This window comes from Danio aesculapii, chromosome 12 (assembly GCF_903798145.1).
Source record: "Danio aesculapii chromosome 12, fDanAes4.1, whole genome shotgun sequence".
Lineage (NCBI taxonomy): Eukaryota > Metazoa > Chordata > Actinopteri > Cypriniformes > Danionidae > Danio > Danio aesculapii.
Window position 1 is genome coordinate 18,276,124 of NC_079446.1, and position 23,884 is coordinate 18,300,007.

At 43.6% G+C, this 23,884-nt stretch overlaps 2 protein-coding genes across 2 annotated transcripts; one reads left to right on the top strand and one right to left on the bottom strand.

The window, feature by feature from the left end:
• Positions 1-6,376: 6,376 nt before the first annotated feature.
• Positions 6,377-10,863, bottom strand: LOC130238020 (uncharacterized). Its single transcript, XM_056468879.1, has 2 exons — positions 9,673-10,863; positions 6,377-6,486 (listed from the first exon to the last, which is right to left on the bottom strand). The coding sequence occupies exon 1, from the start codon at positions 10,570-10,572 to the stop codon at positions 9,676-9,678; it is 897 nt and encodes a 298-aa protein (XP_056324854.1). The 5' UTR covers positions 10,573-10,863; the 3' UTR covers positions 6,377-6,486; positions 9,673-9,675.
• An 11,775-nt stretch (positions 10,864-22,638) lies between these two features.
• On the top strand, positions 22,639-23,696 carry LOC130238871 (uncharacterized). The gene is made up of 2 exons (XM_056469990.1): positions 22,639-23,353; positions 23,620-23,696. The coding sequence occupies exons 1-2, from the start codon at positions 22,639-22,641 to the stop codon at positions 23,694-23,696; spliced, it is 792 nt and encodes a 263-aa protein (XP_056325965.1).
• Positions 23,697-23,884: the final 188 nt, after the last annotated feature.

Sequence of the window (23,884 nt, forward strand, 5' to 3'; positions counted from 1 at the left end):
AAGTGAAATGTCCAGCTAAGGATTAAATCTGTAAGTGTACAGTGTTTAAAAGAGTCGACTCATAGTGCTTCAAACGAGTCGTCTGATAACGATCATTAGGTGTTTCGTAATGACGCGGCTACGAAACACAAGTAGTCGCGCGCGTAAACCCGGGAGATTTGAAACCTGCGGCCCCGCCCACTAACAGAAAAAAAGCACACACACAGAGACACACAGACACTGGTCGAATGAAGTCACGCTGTGCAGATGGATATTATTGACAGTCTAATCAAAGATGAAACCTCAGCAATATAGCCCAGCCTTGAGCAGATCGAGTGCTTCTGGAAACTACATGCTTAAAAAGAAGACTTCATCGGTTTGTTAAAGGAAGGATCAGTAAGACTGTTATTATTCGCGGATATAACTGAACTGAGGACGCGGGTGGTGAGGGAGGTGTCGCCGCTATGGACGCGCCGGCCCTGTGTGTGTGTGTTGTGAAAAGAGCAAGTAGATTGTGATGGGCTAGGAGATCTCCTCGCCAGTTCTTGGACTTTTTGCTTGATAAAATAGTTAGTCGTTGGTATTTTCTAGTCCATCGTCTGTATTTACATTCACCCACTGGCAGCCAAAATCCACTATGAAGCGTGTATGTACTGTGACTACTTTTATATTGTTGATTATCTGCTGGCATTTCACTCTGTCTTGCGTTGAAGCCTGTCAGTGTCGTCGACCAATCGCAGCAGGCTGTCATCGGTCCAATCAGCGCAAATTAGCTTCGTGCTGATAAGGGGTTTGGGAACAAATGAATCGCTAAACGATTCATATGGGTGTCGCTGGGATAATTAGGTAAAAATAAATGCAGATTATAAGACCATGAAAGTGTTTTTTGACCCTGCATGCATATTAGACTGTTGTTGGAGACCCTTACAACCTAAATATGACCCTATTTCATGTATAATATGGGCTCTTTAAGGCTTTGAGAACGGGTTTCTCAAGCTAGGTAGCGCATTAGAATAGTGCCTCATCTCTGGTTTCCAAAATGCATCACAAACTGCTTGAGAAACTGTTCTACTATGATAATTGGTGATAAAAAAAATTACGTTCAATAAGATGTACAATTGAAGTCAGAATTATTAGCCCCCCTTTGAATTTTGTTTTATTTTTAAAATATTTTGCAAATTATGTTTAACAGAGCAAGAAAATTTTTAGAGGATGTCTGATAATATTTTTTCTTCTGGAGAAAGTCCTATTTGTTTTATTTCGGCTAGAATAAGAGCAGTTTTTTACAGTAATAAAAAAAAACATTTTAAGGTCAACATTATTAGCCCCATATTTTTTTCGATTGTCTACAGAACAAACCATCGCTCCCCTTCATAAGGGAACTTCTATGTGTGTCTGTAATAATCAGACTTTGGGAGTGCTTTAGACCAAAGGTTACAACAGGGGGGTCGCGGCCCACAAGGGTGGCCTCAGCTAGCTTTGTGGGTGGTCGTGTCATATTTTAAAAAATTCTTAGCAGTGGGCAATTAGAATGATCATGTTGCGTTAGTTCATTTGATCCCCTAGCTCAGTGGTCCTCAACCACCGGTCCGTGGATCAATTGGTACCAAGCTGCACAAGAAATCATTCATTATTTCCGTTTATTTATATCTGAGTCTGAACAATCTTTTATTTGAAAAGTCTTTTATTTTGAAAAGTGAGCTCGCTACGTCTCAATCACTTGAGCACCAAAATTTAACCCACAAGCAGCAAATAGAGTAGAAACAGGCATCTTTAGAAAGTTTCTTTGCTAAGGGAAAAAGGCCAAGGGAAGGACCCGCGAACTGCCAAGGAATAGATCCGCAACCCACTTATTAACAAGCGGTTTGTGTGCACAAGCCACGTGATAAGCTCGCACCAATGAACCCCGGGCCGAGGCACGAGTGCACCGTGAGTCTTGTGACAAGATTTGACCGATCAGCTTCAGCTTGTATGGAATATTCACATTTCGGTAAGACTAATTTTAAATTTTCCCAGACAAACGCAGAACACCCAAACACTGCAGTGCTCTGACTTTTCTCCATAAATAAAACTTGTATCAGTGCGACAGCAATGCTTTGTCAGTTTGTGATTCTCTGAAAAGACGAGTTGATGGTCGCATATAAAACCTATGAACCCCCCCCCCCCCCCCCCCCCCCCCCCCCCCGCTAATCCGTCGCCTTCAGGCCCGCTGACCCCTCGCTCCTCGTCAGTGCACTCTGTCTCTGCTTCGAGTGCGAACACTGGTCCATCCTCCGAGTTGGCCGCGCTTTCATTTTTCACTGGGTTGCGGACTGGAGATGGCTTGTCCCCCAGAACCGTGGCCGGACCGCTTAGATGGGTGTTACGTGGGGGTGAAGAAGAAGGCGAAGCCTTCTAGACCCCCGTCCCCTTCTTCCCGGAGGTACACAGAGAGCTCACGCAGGCATCGAGAGCACCTTTCTCTGCCCGGTCCTCGTGCGCTCCTGCTCTCACCTCCCTCGATGATGGAGCGGCCAGGGGTTATGAGGCGATTCCCCAGGTGGAGCGCTATCGCGGTCAATCTCTGTCCGCAGAGCCACTCCACTTGGAGAGGTCCACCCAAACTCCTTTCCAAAGCGTGCAGGTTATCTGAGTCTCTCGGTCCTCGGTGGGGGGCCGAGGATCATCACATCAGTCCATAACAACAACTTTAAACTCATCGCTGCTGGCCTGTGGGCTGGCGGCAACCAAATTTTCAACAAAAGAGCAGTTTCCACTCTCTCCGGATGCACAAACCCGAGCACTGCCAGTCTGGGACGCTTCACCTTCCAGCTCGCAGCGCCGGGACCCTTTGCCTCAGGCCCTCAGAGTGCAGCAGAACGGACTCCTTTCTCTCACTCCGGCCTCACTGCGGTATCCAGGGAGGAAGGTAAGAGACATTCTCTTCTTTCAGCTCTTCCTCGGGACACACTGCTTCTCGGGGTGAGCACTCCCATTCCGAGTTTCCTCTCCGCTGGCACGTCAGCGATTGCTCCGATGGTGCCATTAGCGCGTGCTCTGTCGGCCTGGTTAGCACTGCCCAGCACATCGCGGTGGCTCATACGGACGGTCAGACTCGGCTATGTGATTCAGTTCGCTATTCACCCTCCCAAGTTCACGGGTGTCCTTTTCACGAGGGTTATCCCCGAGAGCGCCCCTGTCTTGCGAGAGGAGATTGCTGTCCTAATGGCGAAGAATGCAATCGAGTAGGTCCCTCCAGCCGAGATGAAGTCCGGGTTTTACAGCCCGTATTTCATCGTACCCAAAAAGAGCAGGGGATTAAAACCAATCCTAGATCTGCGCAGACTGAACTGTCATTTACACAAAATGCCTTTCAGAATACTCACGCAGAAACGCTTGCTTCAGAGCATCCGTCCACAGGGTTGGTTTGCAGCCATAGACCTGAATGACGCATATTTTTACGTCTCCATTCTTCCTCGCCACCGCCCTTTTCTCCGGTTTGCGTTCGAAGGACGAGCGTGGCAATACAAAGTCCTCCCCCTCGGGAATTAAGATGTGGAGTGCATATATTAGTGGCATTATTGAAGTAAACACCGCAATTAAACTATTATCGTCATATATTACTTTCCGCCATATTTTCTGACAAGATCCACACATGCGGCTGTCAGTAAAGGACCGCACACACATTGCGAAATGCGAAAGTTTTTTCTTTCCACTTGGAGTTCGTTAATAAATTCCATAACACTCTCACCAGTCCTTACTCTGTATTTGCGTCTAATACCTCAGTTTGTCACAGGGGCATGAATGAAATGTTCATGAGTTAAAACTGCCGAACTGGAGAAGGGCATCCTGCTGATTTGATTCAGAAGGGCACATTTTGTCAGATGGCTCACCGGTCAGGTATACATCCGCACTAAAATATCAAGGTGAAAGTCATCATAGCTTGCGTAAATAACCCAGCTCCCAACCCAACATTGAGAATAGATTAATGGCGATATTTTTTTAACCGCGCGATAAGTCTCGCGTTAACACAGCACGTTAACGCCGATAACGGCCCCACCACTAATATATGTGTGTATATATATATATATATATATACACTGGCGATCAAAATTAGAAAACAATTATAAATAATTGAACAATTCTGAAATAATGTCATCTTCACTGCTTAACAGTTGGAGTTTTGGTCCTATGTATACTATGCTACCAGAACACCTTTTTCCCCAAAATAACTTTTAACAAAAAACCATTATTCTGCAGAAAACACACTGATCAAATTAGAGAACACTTTCAGATACCTCCCAGTTACTGGTGTTAATCTGGCATCTGGTGCTAATTTCCTTGATTGTCCTGTCAACCCCTATTTAACTGGCTAGCTTAATTTCCAGTTTCATTGACTCTGCAAGGTGGTGAGCCGTTCTAAAGTGACTGAAAGCCTCCAGCAGCAGGTTGTCCAGATAAAGGCCAAAGGGATGACCCTATTAAGACAAATTGGTCGTTCCAAAAAATTAGTTCCAAATCTGTAATTTCAAGCATATTGGATCTTTACAACATCACAAACTAGTGGTGGGCAAAGCGAGGCTTCATGAAACACTGAAACAGTTTTAAGCAAATGTGTCGATGCTTCGAAACGTTTCGAAACCCCACTTTACAGTGACGCCTAGTGGTAATTTTATGTATTGCAATGGAACAGCTTCAGCAAAGAACGGTTGAGCAAATTGAGGTATTAACCCCACTTTGTAGGCTTGAACCCTCAAGTGATATAGTGAAGTGGTTAGGGTTCTTGAATACCATACGGGGATTGTTGGTTCGATTCCAGGCTGATACAGCTACTATGAAATGCTTTAATATCAGTTTAAGATGCTTTGTTCGTGCATTGTTTTGTTTCAACATTGGTCTGACATCCGAATAAACACTTTGTGAATAAATATGGCTTGTTTTGGTCATAAAACAGCGCTGTTGCTAGATCAGATACAGTTGTGGACAGACGTTAACAAGAATTATTTATTTTATTCATAAAATTTCCCATTTATTGTATTTTATTAACATCTACCCCAACCCTAAACACAACCATCACGTACTGTATAAAATATTAATTATTGTTCTACAGTTACAAAAAATTTGAAGGCGTATCTGCAGCTGTATCCTACCTAGACTACACCATAAAAAGTAACATGAATACATAAAATCATGGTTTTGGAGAGTATTTGTACAAGTCGGGATACGAACCCAAAAGTCATTTGGAAATCTGTTACAACACGCACGGTCCACTAGGCCAAACGAGACATAAATTTATGTATGACCCTGTCAGTCAAATCCAGATTCGCCAGGTCTGGAAGCGCTTCTTGCACTGATCAATCCTTTGAATCGCTTTAGTCACATGACCAGGTGTTTTGAAACACTTTAGTCACGTGACCTGGGTGTTTCGGATCATGCTTCGGTACAGTGTTTCGAAACACTTGCACTTCGGGATCTCGACACTGTCAAAATGTCGTTTCACGTCAGCCATCCCTATCACAAACTCATCCAAGTCTCTCAAGAAGGCTGGTCGTCCACGGAAGACAAATACAGAGAGGACAGGATACTGCAGAGAATCTCAATAGGCAATCGTTTCCAAACTGAAGCTGCAATTGCTCACCATTTCAGCGCTGAACAGGGTAAAGATCTGCCTCGTCATAATGTGTCTCGACGTTTAAGAGCATTGCCCACTCTGCAGTGAACAAACCTCTCATAAGCAGAAAGAATCAAAAGGCTAGACTAAGCTTTGCTGAGGAGCAGGTTGTGTGGACAGAGGACAACTGCTCCAAAATTCCTTTCAGTAATGAAAGCAAGTTTTCATTTATTTGGGTACGATGGGAAACATTATGTTTGGTGACAAACTGGAGAAAGACTGAACACAAAGTGTGTAAAGAAGTCAGTGAAAAGTGAGGGAGAAAGTGTCATGGTTTGGGGTATGTTTCAATTCAATTCAATTCCACCTTTATTTGTATAGCGCTTATACAATGTAGATTGGTGTCAAAGCAGCTTCACATAAAAGGTCACAGTAAATAGGAACAGTGTAGTTCAGTTTGTAGTGTTTAAGTTCAGTTCAGTTTAGCTCAGTTCAGTGTGGGTTAATAATCACTACTGAGAGTCCAAACACTGAAGAGCAAATCCATCGATGCGCAGCTCTACAGATCCTGAACCATGCAAGCCAGTGGCGACAGCGGAGAGGAAAAAAAAACTCACTAAAGGCGGGAAGTGAAGAAAAAAAACCTTGAGAGAAACCAGACTCAGTTGGGCACGATCATTTTAATTTCTCCGCTGGCCAAACGTCTTGTGCAGAGCTGCAGTCTCAGTGGCGGAGGCTGGAAGCTGGCCTCAGCGAAGACTCGTCTGTCTCTGGAGCGTCATAGGAAACAGTCTCATGTTCCTCCACTCCTCCATGACCATCGCAGTAGTTGTTCAGGATTCGGCCAGGTCCAGGATATGGAAACCTTGGGATCATCTCGTCGTTGGTCTTGGATCGAATCAGTGACTCTGCATAGTCTGGGGGGCCTCGGGAAGAGTATCCCCAGGTGGAAATGGAGAATAAAGAAAATAATTAGCGTAGGCTGATGTTCACAGTGTATATCAGCAAGATGCATAACCTGTGTGGAAGCCCCCTAAGTGGTGCACTAAGTGTATGCTTTACTGAACAGATAGGTCTTTATCTAGTTTTGAATTGGGAGGTGTGTCTGAGCCTCGGACGTTATCAGGAAGGCTATTCCAGAGTTTAGGAGCTATAAATGAGAAGGCTCGACCTCCTTACTCGACTTTGCTATTCTAGGTACTACCAGAAGCCCTGAGTTTTGAGATCTTAAAGAGCGAGTTGGATTGTAGCGAGGACAGAAGATTGGTTAGATAAACAGGAGCTAGATTATTTAAAGCTTTATATGTAAGAAGCAATATTTTAAATTCAATTACGAAACTTAACAGGCAGCCAGTGTAAGGAGGATAAAATTGGGGTGATGTGATCAAATTTCTAGACCTGGTAAGAACTCTGGCAGCTGCATTTTGTACTAATTGAAGTTTGTTAATAGAGGATGCTGGGCAGCCTGCAAACAGTGCATTACAGTAGTCCAGCTAGAAGTCATAAAAGCATGGACTAGCTTTTCTGCATCTGAGATGGATAGCATACTTCGTAACTTAGCTATATTTCTCAGATGAAAGAAAGCAGTTTTTGTGACATGGGAAATATGATTTTTAAAAGTTAAATTGCTGTCTAATATGACACCCAGATCTTTTATAGTAGAGCTAACGCTAACTTTGTATCCCTCTAATTGTAGGTCGAGTTGTGAGATCTGCTGTGTACAGTATTTAGGCCCAATAAGTAATAATTCTGTTTTGTCTGAGTTTAAGAGAAGATAATTGTTGGTCATCCAGTCTTTAACATCTTTAATACACTCAGTTAGCTTGGACAGATTAGACGTCTCGTCAGGTTTAGTTGAAATATATAATTGAGTATCATCTGCATAGCAGTGAAAGCTGATCCCATGTCTTCTAATAATGTCTCCCAGGGGGTAGCCTGTATATTGTAAACAGTAAAGGGCCTAAAACTGATCCTTGAGGCCCCCCGTATTTTACTGGGCTGATTTGTGAAGGCTGTCCATTTATATTTACAAACTGGTAACGGTCAGATAAGTATGACTTAAACCATTGTAGGGCATGTCCCTGGACACCTGTAGACTTTAAGCGATTAATAAGGATACCATGTCAATGGTGTCAAATGCCGCACTAAGATCGAGTAGAACTAATAGCGAGATGCACCCTTGGTCAGCAGCTAAGAGTAAATCGTGGTTATTTTCACTAATGCAGTTTCTGTACTGTGATGAGCTCTGAAACCTGACTGAAACACTTCAAAAACATTGTTGGTCTGCAGAAAGGAGCATAATTGAGCAGAAACAACTTTTTCTAGTATTTTAGATATAAATGGAAGGTTTGAAATAGGCCTATAATTAGCTAAGTTGCTGGGTTCCAGTTGTGGTTTCTTAATAATAGGTTTAATAACAGCTAACTTGTAAGGATTTGGAACATGGCCTAAAGATAAGAAGAGTTGATAATGTTAAGAAGAGGTTCTCCTATAACAGGTAGCAATTCTTTCAGTAACTTTGTTGGAATTGGGTCCAATATACACGTAGCTGATTTAGAGCTATTTTAATTTTGTCTAGCTCTTCCTGTTCTATGATTTTAAAGCACTGTAGGTTATTTAGATTCAGAGGCGTGTTACTGGATCTGAAGTATAAGGCGGTGCAGAAAGTTTAATATCTCCTATTTTTCTGTCTAAAGCCTTCTATTTTATCACTGAAAAAATCATGAAGTCATCACTACTAATTTTGCGGTGGAACTGTTTGTTCCAAAGATGACCGATTATTTGTTAATTTAGCGATGGTGCTAAATAAGAATCTAGGATTGTTTTGATTATTTTCTATCAGTTTGCGGAGGGCTCAGCCCTGGCAGATTTTAAAGCCCTCCTATAGCTGGACATACTGTCTTTGTATGCAATTCGAAAGACTTCTAAATTAGTTTTTTTCCATTTACGTTCCAGGGCACGGGCTGCTGTTTTGAGAGCGCGGGTATGACTATTATACCATGGTGTAGTTTTATTCTCTCTAGCCTTTTTTAGTTTGATGGGTGCCACAGTATTTAGAGTGCTAGTAAAGATGGCATCCATACTGCTGGTTACTACATCAAGGTCATTTGCGTTTGCGGGTGCATTTCGAAGTAGAGAAAGATCAGGTAAGTTATTTATAAATTCATCTTTAGTGGACGGAACAATAGTTCTGCTAGGGCGATATATCGGAGCGGATCTGCTAATTTCAGGTAAACACAGCTTATATAGTAGTAGGTAGTGGTCTGTAATATCATCACTTTGTGGTATAATGTCTACATTAGTGACCTCAATTCCATAAGACAGAATTAGATCTAGTGTATGCTTTAGGCGATGAGTTGGACCAATAACATTTTGCTTTATTCCTAGTGAGACCAGCAAGTCCGTAAACGCGAGCCCTAATGTGTCGTTAGCGTCATCTATGTGGATGTTAAAGTCTCCTACAATTAGTATTTTATCAGTTTTAACTAGTAAGTCAGAGATAAAATCAGAAAACTCTTTTAGAAAATTGACATAGGGTCCTGGAGGTCTATATATGGTGATTAGAGCGAGAGATAACATAGGTTTTTGCATAGTGTTTGGAAGGACAACATTAAGCGCTAGTACTTCAAAGGAGCTAAACATAAGTCCGTTCTCTGATTAACATTAAGAATATCACTAAAGATTGACGCGACTCCACCACCACGACCAGTTTGACGAGCCTCATGTTTATATAAGAATCCTGGAGGAGTTGCCTCATTTAAACTAATATAGTCATTTTGTTTCAGCCAGGTTTCAGTGAGACAGAGTGCATTAAGATTGTTATCTGTTATTATTTCATTTATGATAAGTGCTTTAGGTGCTAGTGACCTGATGTTTAGGAGACCAAGCTTCATGAAATTTGTATTTTCACTTTTTAGTGTTTTTTCTGGTTTAATTCTTAATAGATTATTTCTGGAGCACACAGTACGTTTGTTTCTTGATCTAATAATGCGAGGAACAGACACAGTCTCTATGGGGTTAGCTAGGTATGCATTACTGTTATTTATGTGGGACGAATAGGAGTCTGTGTGGCTAAATTGTGAATTTTGTGAATTTTTACTTACTAGTCAGATAGAGCGAAGTGTTCTGGTGATGTTGTCCGACAGGAGTTCAGCTCCAGCTCGACTGGGGTGCAGCCCATCAGCGCGGAAAAGCCTAGGACGCTCCCAGAAAAGATTCCAGTTATTGGCAAAGAGCAATTTCTGTTCTTCACACCATGTTAATAGCCATTCATTCAGAGCAAAAAGTCTACTGAACCTTTCATTTCCTCGGCGGTAGGTAGGAAGCGGTCCAGAAACGATGATCTGCGTGGCGGGCGAAGTGCGTCGAACCGTCTCGATCAGGCTCCTGAAGTCCTTCTTCAGGATCTCCGTCTGCCGGAGCCCGGTGTCGTTCGTCCCCACGTGGAGGACGGCGGCACCGAGGCTCTCGGCAGCGCTCAGGATAGTAGGTATCTGTGCAGAAATATTCTTAACTCGGGCACCAGGGAAGCAGAAAGTGCGTACTTTGTTACCTTTGGATGAAGTGGAGCGGACGTGGCGGACGATTGAGTCGCCAATGATGGCAACATTGCGACCCGTCTCGCGGAGAGGGGCGAAGCGGTTCTCCGTGGGGATCTCGAACACCGGAGGAGGAGACGTTCTGCCCCGGGACCTGGCAAGCACCTTACGCGGCTGCACCCAGGGGCCGTGGTAGCCGGGTGTCGGCGTGAACGACGCCTGGGCGAACCGCGTCCTCGGTGCGCTGGGCCTGGACAGAGAAACACGCGGGGTTGAAGAAACTGGGAGATTGTCGTTGTATCGGACACTTACCTCAGACGAGCGAGTACGGGTTAAGAGCAGTGCTCTGATGCCCTCTCGCTTCGTCTCCAGCGAGCGAATCTGGGACTCCACCGCTTCCAGCTCCAGCTCCAGCGCCTCCATCGATGCCTCTCCTGCACTCAAGGACAGACACGCAAGCGACATTGTACAAGGTGAAGAGCAAAGCCAGAAAGTGAGAAAATTAGTGAGTGAAAGAGGTTGGTAGCTTTAGCTGACCAGCGGTGCTAGCAGGCTAAAGCTACAAACACCAAGCGGATGCTCGAGAGACAGAACGTTTAAAAGTAGATTTGTTTGTATGAGTGTGTTAGGGGATTGTTCACCCCAAGTAGGAGAGATAAATATTTAGTGAATGAGGAGGTATTTTATGATAAAATGTAAATTGCGAATCTAAACTCCAAACAAACGCAGCGAACTCCAAACAAACGCAGCGAAGCTACCGTCCAGTGACAGTGACGTCACTCGAGCATGCGCTCTCTGTTTTCTGCAGAAGGAGTTGGGCCTCTTATACAGCTAAGTATACCTAACCTCAACCCAATAGAGAACCTCTGGAAAATCCTTGGTGACAAAGTTATGGTCAAGAAACCCACTACAGTAAAGAAAAAGAGTGGACCAAAATCACACCAGAGCAGTGTGAGAGACTAGTGCTGCCCTGTGGCCGCAGATGTGCTTAAGTCATTCAGAGCAGAGGCCTGTACACTTCATACTAATTGCTGACTGTTGTAACCTTCAGAAAACTTTGTTGTAATCTTTTTCCATGCTACAGTCATTGTTGTTCTCTATTTTTGAGTGTGAGTGTTCTCTAATCAGTGTGTTTTCTGCAAAATAATGTTATTTTTTTTTTTAAATGCCTTAGCAATTTTGGGGAAAAGGTGTTCTGGTAGCATGGTATAGATGGGACAAAAACCATTAAGCAGTGAAGATGACATTATTTTAAAATTGTTCAATTATTTATAAATTGCTCTCTAATTTTGATTGCCAGTATATATTTGTACCAGGTTTTCTACAGTTTTGCTGTATAGTAAAATTTGTTTTTGTTTGGAACAGCATATTAATTGCAGTAAAACATTGAATTTTAGATTAGATTCAACTTTATTGTCATTACACATGTACAAGTACAAGGCAACGAAATGCAGTTTAGGTCTAACCAGCAGTGCAATAGCAGCAAGTGCAGGATACAGGTATAAGTTATAAAGTGCAGTTATAGAAAAACTATGGTGATATTTACAGATGGATGTACTATGAACATTATATACAGGTTGTATTAGCTATGAACAGATTTACAATAAATCAAAAGAGTCAGTGAGGGGCAGAGTTCAAAAGGGAGACAGCTCTGGGGAAAAAGCTGTTCCTCAGTCTGCTGGTTTTTGTCCGGGGGAGCCTGAAGCGCCTGCCGGAAGGCAGAAAAGAAAACAGTCTGTGAGCAGGGTGAGAGGTGTCCTTAAGAATACTGCGTGCTCTGCGCAGACAGTGTTTCTTCTGGATGTCCTCTATGGCTGGCAGTGTAGTCCCTGTGATGTGTTGGGCAGTTTTCACCACCCGCTGCAGTGCCTTACGCTCAGCAACAGAGCAGCTTCCATACCAGACTGTGACGCAGTTGGTCAGGATGCTTTCTATTGTGCATCGGTAGAAGTTCACTAAGACGGCTGATGAAAGCTGTTTTTTCTTTAGTTGCCTCAAGAAGAATCAGAATCAGAATCAGAAAGAGCTTTGCCAGGTATGTTCACACATACTAGGAATTTGTTTTCGTGACAGAGCTTCTACAGTGCAACAGGATTACAGAGACAGGACAAAAAACAGATAATAAATATATTTTAAAAAATAGAAGTAAGTAGTGAGTGCAAATATACAGATTGACAAGTGTATGTACATGTTTATTACTAAATACAACGTTATATGTGCAGCTGTTATGTGCAAATTGGCATGTAAAGTGTGTAGTTAAATAAGTGTATATGTGTATAAAAGTGTATAGCAAGTAGTGATGTTGGTTCCACAATTATTATCATCAAGTGTTCATGAGATGGATTGCCTGAGGGAAGAAACTGTTTCTGTGTCGGGCTGTTCTGGTGCGCAGTGCTCTGTAGCGTCGACCAGAAGGTAAAAGTTCAAAGAGGCAGTGTGCTGGGTGTGAGGGGTCCAGAGTGATTTTGGCAGCCCTTCTGCTCGCTCTGGATAAGTACAGTTCTTGGGGAGTAGGAAGGGTTGTACCAGTGATTCGCTCAGCAGTCCAAACTATTCGACGTAGTCTTTGGAGGTCGTATTTAGTAGCTGAGCTAAACCAGACATTTATTGATGTGCAGATGACTGATTCAATGATGGAGGTGTAGAACTGTTTCAGCAGCTCCTTTGGGAGGTTAAACTTCCTCAGCTGACGAAGAAAGTACAGCCTCTGTTGAGCTTTTTTGACAATGGAGTCAATGTGAGTGTCCCACTTCAGGTCCTGAGAGATGGTGGTGCCCAGGAACCTGAATGACTCCACTGCTGCCACAATGCTGTCCATGATGCTCAGTGGGGGAGAGCAGGGGGGTTTCTCCTGAAGTCCACTATCATCTCCACTGTTTTGAGCGTGTTGAGCTCCAGGTTGTTGTGGCTACACCAGACAGCCAACTCCTTAACCTCCTGTCTGTAAGCAGACTCGTCACCGTCCTGAATGAGGCCGATAAGTGTGGTGTCGTCTGCAAACTTCAAGAGCTTCACAGAGGAGTCTTTTGATGTGCAGTCATTCGTGTACAGGGAGAAGAGGAGTGGGGAGAGGACACACCCCTGGGGGGCGCCAGTGCTGATTGTGCGGATGCTAGATGAGAATTTTCCCAGCTTCACCAGCTGCTGCTTGTCCGTTAGGAAGCTGTTGATCCACTGACAGACAGAGGTGGGCACAGAGAGCTGAGTTAATTTGGGCAGGAGAAGTTTTGGGATAATAGTGTTAAACGCCGAGCTGAAGTCAACAAACAAGATCCTCACATGGGTCCCTGGTCTTTCTAGGTGTTGCAGAGCATAATGCAGTACCATATTTACTGCATCATCCACAGACCTGTTTGCTCTGTAGGCAAACTGAAGAGAGTCCAGTGAACAACAAACCGGCAGTAAAACTCATTCAGGTCATTTGCAAGTCGTTCATTGTCTACAGTGCTGGGGGATGGTGTCTTGTAGTTTGTGATGTTTTTCAGACTTTTCCACACAGATGCTGAGTCGCTAGAAGAGTACTGACTCCTTAGTTTCTCAGATTAGTTCCTTTTTGCGACTCTGATCTCCTTTTCCAGTGTGTATTTGGCCTGCTTATACAAGGCCCTCTCCCCATTCCTGTAAGCAACCTCCTTGGCCTGACGTAGCTGTCTGAGTTTTACAGTAAACCATGGTTTGTCATTGTTGTATGTGAGTTGAGTCCTGGTAGGAATGCACACGTCTTCACAGAAACTGATATAAAATGTTACAGTCTCTGTGAGCTCATCCAGATCGTTTGCAGCAGCTTCAAAAACACTCCAGTCAGTGAGGTCGAAACAGGCTTGTAGATCCCGCTTTGTTTCGTTAGTCCATCTTTTCACAGATCTTAATACAGGTTTGGCTGTTTTCAGTTTCTGCCTGTAGGTTGGAATGAGATGAATCAAACAATGGTCAGAGTGTCCCAAAGCTGCTCGTAGGACGGAGCGGTATGCATCCTTTATTGTAGTATAGCAGTGATCCAGAATATTGCTGTCTCTTGTGGGACATGTAACATGCTGTCTATATTTTGGCAGTTCACGGAACAGTTTTGCTTTGTTAAAATCCCCGAGAATGATTAAAACAGAGTCCGGGTGTTGTTGCTCTAACACCGTGATCTGATCAGCTAGTTTCTGTATCGCCAGGCTTGCGTGCGCGAGCGGAGTAATGTAAACACTGACGAGGATGAACGAGCAGAACTCGCGCGGGGAGTAAAAAGGCTTACAGTTAATAAACAGTGCTTCGAGATCTGGACAGCACATCTTCTTTAAAACTGTTACATCTGTACACCACCTTTCATTGATGTAACAGCACGTCCCGCCACCGCGTGATTTCCGCGTTGATTCTTCGTGAACAGCTGATAGCCCGGTAGGTGAAGCGCGTTGTCCGGTATGGTGTCGTTCCGCCTGGTTTTTCGAGAAACAGAGAGCAGCTGAATGCAGAAAATCCCTGTTTGTCTGAGAGAGCAGAATGAGTTCGTCTATTTTGTTGGGTAGAGAGCGGAGATTTGCTAGATGGATGCTAGGCAGCGCAGTCCGAAATCCGCGCTGTCTGAGTTTCACCAGCGCGCCTGCACGCTTTCCTCGTCTGCGCGCTTGAAAGCGTTTGAGTAGCACCGCGGCTCCGCCGACTACAATGTCCAACAGAACATCAGATAAATCCAGGTATGGAAAAATATTCGGTGGTGTATGTGCCCGAATGTCCAACAATTCGTCTCTGGTGAAACTAATTGTGGGAATATGACTCGAGACTGGACAAACTAACAAAAACACAAACACTACTGCAGAGTACGACACGGAGGCTGCCATCGTCATCGGCGCCATCTAATCAACATAAATAGGCGCTGGTGAGCCTTCTTGACCAGGCTGGAGGTGTTGGTGGTCCAGGAAAGGTCCTTAGAGATGTGGGTCCCCAGGAACTTGAAGGATGAGACAGGCTCAACGGCCATCCCATTAATGTGGATGGGATCATGTGAGCCTGTTCGTCCCTTCCTGAAGTCCACAATGAGCTCCTTGGTCTTGCTGGTGTTAAGGAGCAGATTATTGTCGGTGCACCAAGTGGCCAGATGCTGTATCTCCTCCCTATAGGCAGTCTCATCATTATTGCTGATTAGACCAATTACTGTGGTGTCATCTGCAAATTTGATGATGGTGTTGGATCTGTTCACAGGCCTACAGTCGATGGTAAAAAGGGAGTAGAGGAAGGGGCTCAGCATGCAGCCCTGTGGTACACCAGTGTTGAGTGTGATGGTGGTGGAGCAGATGTGGCCTGATCTAACATTCTGAGGTCTGTTAGTCAGAAAGTCCATAACCCAGTTGCAGAGAGACGCGTTGATATCCAGGTCTCTGAGTTTGATCAGTAACTTAGAGGGTATGAAAGTGTTAAATGCTGAGCTGAAGTCAACAAACAGCATTCGTGCATAAGTGTTTTTATTGTCCAGGTGTGTGAGGACAGAGTGCAGTGCTATGGAGACGGCATCTTCTGTGCTCCTGTTGCCACAGTAGGCAAACTGATGTGGGTCCAGTGTGGATGGCAGAGAGTCTTTCAGATGTGCCAGGACCAACCGCTCGAAGCACTTCATGATGATAGGTGTGAGTGCTACAGGGCGGTAGTCATTCAGGCATGTTGGGCTGGAGTGTTTCGGCACTGGCACAATAGAGGTGGTTTTAAAGCATGTTGGCACAGTTGCTAGGTTAAGCGACAGGTTGAAAATGTCTGTGAATACCCCAGCGAGCTGTTCGGCACATGCTTTGAGGACGCGCCCAGGAATACCGTCTGGTCCAGCAGCCTTACGCACATTGATCCGACTCAGTGAGGTGTAGACTTCTGTAACAATTATGCCTCATATGTTTCATTGGCAGTTTATTGATCACTGAGATATGATAGACTTGGATTAAAATCGCTTTGATTTAAAAATATTTTTAAAAATCTTAGATGTAGCTAAGCTACTTTTGTCATGTAGCTTACAGCTTAGCTTAATACATTTCCCAGGTGGTAGCTTTTGGTGTAGCTAAGCTACATTTTAGGTAGAGTATCTAATAGCTTATCTCATTACATTTTCCAAGTAGCTTGCCCAACTCTGCCAAAATTTTAATTTTTCTGGCCTGTCAGGCCAAAGCACATTTTCTACATCACAAGCAATATTGTCTCCATTTCCTATTCAAGGAACGTGGGTTATGGACGTAACCAGGACATTCCCCTTCATAAGGAACTTCGATATGTGTCTGGTAAACAGACTATGGGAGACTGTATGGAAAACGCCACAACAGCTAAGCCCGCCACGCTCCTGATGTGCAGTTTGCCAAGCGTAGCATGAGCGCACTGACATCATCAAAAGCGCAACCTTCCAACATGCCTGATTCAGTCCAGCTGATATGGGCATGCTTCGGGGAGGCCCAGGTCAACCTGTTTGTTAATCAGGCATACCAGACAACGCACTGAGCCATGCACTCGACTCCTCCGCTGAGTCAGGTGCTGGGGGCCTCAGAGGAATTCTCTAGGGTTCACCTGAAAAGGGAAACTTACTAGTAGAATAGAAAATGCACACACATATCCGGGTTAGGGAACCTGGCGCAGCTAGCGTTTATTGACACCGAGCCTAGTTTCCTCCCGATTGACTGGGGTTACCCAATGATAAGGAAGAAACAGGCTCCACTCAAAGGTTATAAAACCTTGCTAATGTGTTAGGTGTTGCCCAGCCCGCAGCTCTGCAGAAATCTGTGAGAGAGGCACCGTGTGCTAACGCCCAGGTGGAGGTGACACTTCTAGTAGAGTGCGCTCTCACAATTGGGGGGCGCAGCTCGCCCTGGCATTGATAAGCAAGGGCGATGACATCAACTAACCAGTGGGCCAACCTCCCCTTCCCCTTCAAACTTCCCTTCTGCTGACCACCATAACAGACAAAGAGCTGTTCACAAGATTTCAAATTTTGCCTTCATTCCACGTAAAGGCGCAAAGCGTGAACGGGTCAAAGCAGTAAATGGACTGAGTTTGTCTCCTCCAAAGGCAGCGCTTGCAAGTTCACAACCTGATTTCTAAATGGGGTGGTAGGAACCTTGGGCACACCACAGGCCGGGGTCTCAGGATAACGTGAGAGTAAGCCGGCCCGAATTCAAGGCACAATTTGCTGACCGAAAATGCCTCCAGATCCCCGACTCTCTTGAACGATGCCAATGCGATCAGCAGAGCTGTCTTCATTGACAGAATTTTAAGGAAGACCAAATCGAGTGGGCATGAGAGGGGGCGTCAGGGAATAAAACAACTGGCAATGTGCATTGTCGGGGGAAACAAACAGGTTGACCTGGGCCTCCCCGAAGCATGCCCATATCAGCTGGACTGAATCAGGGTGGAGTCTCCATTCTCCTCGCAACACTAGCTGCCTTGAGAATGCATCGTCTGCACGGTTGAGCTGGTCCAGAATATGAATGGCACGCAGCAATTTCAGCCGCATTTGACTCCAAAAGAGCAGACGGTGAGCAAGCTGAAACATTAGGCGAGAGCGTATACCCCCCATACGGTTGATATAAGCCACCGTCGCCATGCTGTCCGTCCTGACCAGCACGTGTTTCTGCTTCAGCACTGGAAAAAAGGCCAGAGAGCGAGATACACTGCCAACAGCTCTAGGCAGTTGATATGCCAATGCAGATGGGGTCTAATCCATGAAGTCGCAGCTGCATGCTCGTTGCACACGACCCCCCAGCCCGTGCTGGAGGCATCCGTCGATATGATAACATGCCTGGATACTAGCTGTAGGAGCCATATTTAATAGTTTAGTGTTTTAGGTAAGTTTTATATTTATATATATATTTGCATGTTATATACTTTTTTATATATACTGTTTTTATATACTTCTTATGTTCTTGCCATTTGCATGGCATATACTTTACGTTATTTTCTACTGCGCATGTGTAGTATGCTTCATATAGTTTCCACAGTTGGTGTGACACACGTGAGTTTTTAGTGCAATGTGCAGAAGTTGGAGAGCACAAGCTTTTGACCGTAGAAGTGAAATATTGGAGTCATTGTTCATCAGGCTGGAACAAACAAGTTGTATGTGAGTGGATTTTGACAACATTGGCACGTGTGGATGTCTAATGTGAAAATAAAACGAAGATACATTGAATTAGATGGACTCTCGTGTCTTGATCGAATGTAAGAGCACTAATACGCGTCAGGACTTGTGAATTAAGCAGAATGGTCACATGTACCCTACATGTAAAGTCAAAAGCTTTCTCCGTCGACAGAAGATAAGTGGTTTAAGAGCGCATTTTCACTTTCACTGCACGTTGTCAACTTTTTGGATGAGCGAGCGCGCGCGGATGGAAGAATGCATCAGGACAGGTGCATATTGCGGACGCAGCATCACGTCCCGCCGAGCGCAGATTCGCGCCTGATTCAAGTTATGAATGAGGAAAGAAAGATCGCATTACAATGCACACAATGTGTATTGAAAAGTACATGCAATAGTGAATGGGTTTGCATGCATTAAGGTCATAAATGGCGGACGACGGTGACGATGCGGCTAATACCGATGTTGAACGCAGGAGGGCGCTCACAGACAAGGGTTTGGAAGAGAAGCTTCACAATAAGATCAACGCAAGAAGAGGCAAGTTGAGACAATTAACTGCAAAATCCAACGAAATTGAATCGCTTATGGAAGATGCTTGCAATTTGAATGATATTGAAACAAAGCAGTTTAAGGTTTATAAAAGACTATTTGAAGAATTTGTTGAAAGCAATACTTCAGTGCTGTTGTACTTAAATAAGGAAGAGTGTGAGACAGACCAAGAAATTTGGTTTCATCCTAAAGAGTCGTGCAGCAAAAGGTTCATAGAAAAGGTGAGGCTGTGGATTGAGGAAACTACGGACACCATTAAAATGTCTCAAAGTTGTGACAAAGAAGTGTCACCATTAGACAGTGTATCAATGGTGTCATATAAGACACGTGCTTCTAATAAGTCTGGAAGTGCAGTGACATCTGCATCTAAAAGGTCCTCAAGGTCTACAGCATCATCAGCTCGTCTTAAGGAAGAAGCAAACAGAGCAGCATTGTTAGCTAAAGCAGCAGCATTAAAAGAACGACAGGCATTGGAGCTGAAGGAAGCACAGTTAAAGGCTGAAATGGAAAAGCTGGAAATAAAAACTGCTCTAGCCATTTCTGATGCTAAACTAAAAGTATATCAAGATAGTGAAGAACAATATGTTGCAAGTCAAAGTGTTGCTACTAAATTAAGTGACACAGATCTTCCCAAATCACAGCATAGTGTGCAGAATGAGTACAGTGCGCCATCAATGTCTAGCAAATTGTTAGAACATCCTGAGACAATTCAAACAAGTGAACCTCCAAGTGTCAGACCTAAAAGATCAAGCATGATACATGAATGTTCTAAACATGGTGATGAGACTTCACACCACAATATTGGCACAGTACAGATTCAACAAGTGATGCAACGCCAGACAGACATAACAGAAATGCTTGTAAAGAATCAATGTCAGTTATCCTTACCTCAGCGTGACGTTCCTTTGTTTCATGGAGATCCACTTGAATTCAGGTCTTTTATTAAAGCATTTGAACATGCTGTTGAATCTAGAGCTGATAGTGATGCTGATAAGTTATACTTTCTGGAGCAGTACACTAGAGGAGAGCCTAGAGATCTTGTGAAGAGCTGCCAGCATATGCCTGAACATCGTGGGTATGCAGAAGCGATGAAACTGTTACATGAGAGGTTTGGTAATGAGCTGAAAATTGCGACATCTTTGATGCAAAAGGCATTCAAATGGCCTGAAATAAAGTCAGAGGACGGAAAGTCTTTAAGTGCTTACTCACTGTTTTTAGTGACTTGCCGCAATGTTATGGAAGACATTGATTACATGGATGAGCTAGACAATCCTACCAACATGAGGATTATCATTTCAAAGCTGCCATACAAATTGCGTGAAAGATGGAGGGCCCACGCTTATGAGCATGAGGATCGCACAGTAAGGAGAGCCAAATTCATACAGTTGGTGGAATTTGTTGACCGACAAGCAAAGGTAATATCAAATCCACTCTTTGGAGATCTGGACGTTTTGTCAGGTGATAAGAAACACACTAATAAGTCTTCTCAGGCAATCAAACTGAATAAGGAGGGCAAAAGAGGTAGCAGCTTTGCAACTGGCATACAACAGTTTAGTGAAAGGCACAAGGACTTAAATACAGCAAAAAATGATGGTGCATCAGTTATTAGTGCTTTCACTAAACCCTGTGCATTATGTGAGAAAAATCACACATTGGATGAATGTTACAAATTCAGTGCAAAGTTATACAAAGACAAGTTGGACTTTCTGAGAAAGAATGGATTCTGCTTCGGATGCTTAAAAAAAGGACACGTAAGCAAGGACTGTACGAAGCGAATCACTTGTAAGTTGTGCTCAAAGAAACATCCGTGCATGTTACACATTCATGCACATGACAAAACTCATGAGAAGGTGGTAACAAAAGTGGATGAAACTGAAACAGTTAAAAATGTTCCTGTTGCAGTGAGTCATGAAACAAGTGCCTGTACTGGGGCCGGAGACAATTGCGTTCTTGCCATAGTACCTGTTAAAATAAAGTCCAAAAAAAGTGACAGGACAGTGAAAGTATATGCATTTATGGACCCAGGAAGTTCTGCCACTTTCTGCACTGAGTCGTTAGCAAGACGGTTAAATGTTCAAGGCAGAAAAGTTGACATGTTGTTAAACACCATGAATTCAAAGAAACGAGTAGAAAGCTATCTGCTCACTGACTTGGAGATTAGTGGTCTGGAAGAAAACAACTTTGTTGAACTTTCAAAAGTGTTTACACAAAAGAGCATTCCAGTGTCAATGGAAAACATCCCACAACAACATGATATCGAAAAGTGGCCATACCTCAGCGAAGTAAAGTTGCCTCAGATTAATGCTGAAATTGAAATCCTCATAGGCAATAAGGAGTACAAGCTTCTAGAGCCCTGGCAAGTAATCAACAGTAAACACAATGGGCCATATGCAGTAAAAACTGCTCTTGGATGGATTCTGAATGGACCTCTCAGAGAACCTGTTGAGGAAATCATGTATGACAAAAGGCAAACAAGTGCTTCAGTCAACAGAATTTCCATTGAAAGTATGGAACAGATGCTAATACAACAGTATAACCAAGATTTCCCTGAACGGAATTGTGATGATAAAGCTGAGTTGTCGCAAGATGATTATCAGTTTTTGGACTCTGTTTCTAATTCTATGGAGTTTTCTAATGGTCATTATTACATTGGCCTTCCATTTAAGAAAACAGTTGTTCAAATGCCCAACAACCTAAGCACAGCCATCCAGCGTGCGTTAAATCTTAAAAGGAAATTCAAGAAAAACCGCTCTTTTCATGAGGAGTATTCAAATTTCATGAATGACATGTTCACCAAAGGTCATGCAGTCAAGGTCACTACACCTCCCCTGAGCCACCAAGAGGGTCATGTGTGGTATATACCTCACCATGGGGTATACCATCCGCAAAAGAAAAAGTTAAGAGTAGTTTTTGACTGTGCAGCCAGCTTTCAGGGAGTATCATTAAACAATGAGCTCCTGCAAGGACCAGACATGACGAATTCTCTCATTGGAGTGCTTGTACGTTTCAGGCAAGAATCAGTGGCTATGATGGCAGATGTTGAAGCCATGTATTATCAAGTGAAACTTTCTGAAAAAGACACTGACTTTTTGCACTTTCTGTGGTGGCCGAATGGAGATGTGAATCAGGACTTAGTGGAGTACAAAATGCTGGTCCACCTATTTGGTGCAAAATCATCTCCAAGTGTTGCTAACTATGCCCTTAGAAAAACAGCAAAAGAAAATCGCAGTAATGCATCATCTGAAGCAGTCAACACGGTGCTTAAAAACTTCTATGTAGATGACTGCTTGAAGTCAGTTTCAAGTGATGAGCAAGCCATCGCCTTACACAAAAATCTCACAGATCTTTGTGCTAGTGGAGGGTTTCACCTCACCAAATGGGCAAGTAACAGTCGTGCTTTATTGTCTTCTATTCCTGAAAGTGAAAGAGCTAAAGAAGTAAGAGACTTAGATTTAAGTCAGGATGCACTTCCTGTCGAGAGAGCTCTAGGGGTGCTGTGGTGTGTTAATTCAGACACGTTCAAGTTCAGAGTCAATGTGAAAGAACAACCTGTCACCAGAAGAGGAATCCTGTCAATTGCAAGCTCAATCTATGACCCGCTGGGTTTTCTCTCACCCGTTATATTGCCAGCAAAGATTTTGATGCAGCAATTGTGCAAAGAGAAGTTGACATGGGATGACAACATTCCTGAACAGTTTGCAAAAAGATGGAAAACTTGGTTACAAGACTTGCATCAGTTGTCTGAATTCAGTGTGGTCAGATGCATAAAACCAGCTGACTTTGGAGTTACAACTACAGCACAACTTCACCATTTCTCCGATGCAAGTGAGATGGGATATGGAGTAGTCTCTTACCTTAAGTTGACAAATGTAGATGGACTCACACACTGCGCGTTCATGATGGGGAAGTCTCGTGTTGCACCACTGAAACAAATCACTATTCCACGCATGGAATTGACTGCGGCAGTGGTCGCTGTGAACATCGACAAGATGTTAAAATATGAACTGGAAATGGAATTACTGGACTCTGTATTTTGGACTGACAGCACAACTGTTTTGAGGTATATTGAAAACGAAAAACTTCGTTTCAAAACCTTTGTTGCCAATAGAATTGCCATCATAAGAGATTCAACCAAATTACAACAGTGGAGGTATATCAGTACCTCACAGAATCCAGCTGATCCTGCATCCAGGGGACTTTGTTGTGAAAAATTCATGAAAAGCACAAACTGGATTGAAGGTCCCTCCTTTCTCAAAGATTCAGAAAGTAACTGGCCTGAGAACATTTGTGACCTGTCAGTAAGAGATGATGACATTGAGGTTAAACACTCTGGCTCAGTTAATCTGGTGAGTGCTACAGAAAGCACAGATGCTGTATGTGAACTGCTTAGTTATTACTCTGACTGGTACAAGTTGAAAAGAGCTGTAGCCTGGATTCTTCGGGTCAAAGACATGCTTATGCAAAAAACAAAAAAGGTTAAAGCAGACGAATCTGATCACATAGCAGATACTTGCAAGTCTCTATCAACGCAGGACTTATCAAGAGCAGAAATTGAGATCATCAAATTCATTCAGGGTCGAGAATTCAAGGAAGAACTGGTCACTTTGCAGAAAGGTAACTCATGCGTAAAAAGGAACAGTTGCCTCACCAGAGTTGATCCAATAATACAGGATGGAGTGCTAAGAGTTGGAGGACGTCTTGGTAGATCTGCAATGCCTGAGCATGTAAAACACCCAGTCATTATACCTAAAGAATCCCATGTCACCACTTTAATCTTAAGAGACATTCATGAGAGAGTTGGACATTGTGGAAGAAATTATATGATTTCAAAACTGCGGCAAAAATTTTGGATCACATCTGCTAACTCAATTGTAAGAAAGTTTCTGTCCAGGTGCGTGACATGCAGAAAATTCAGAGCAAAGGCTGGCGAGCAAAAGATGTCAGAACTACCACGTGACAGAGTAACACCAGATCAGCCACCTTTCACAAATGTAGGTGTGGATTATTTTGGACCATTCGAAGTCAAACAAGGTAGAAGCAATGTGAAGAGATATGGTGTATTGTTCACTTGTTTGACAACAAGAGCTATCCATATTGAAGTTGCACATTCATTAGACACAGATTCCTGTCTAAATGCCATTCGAC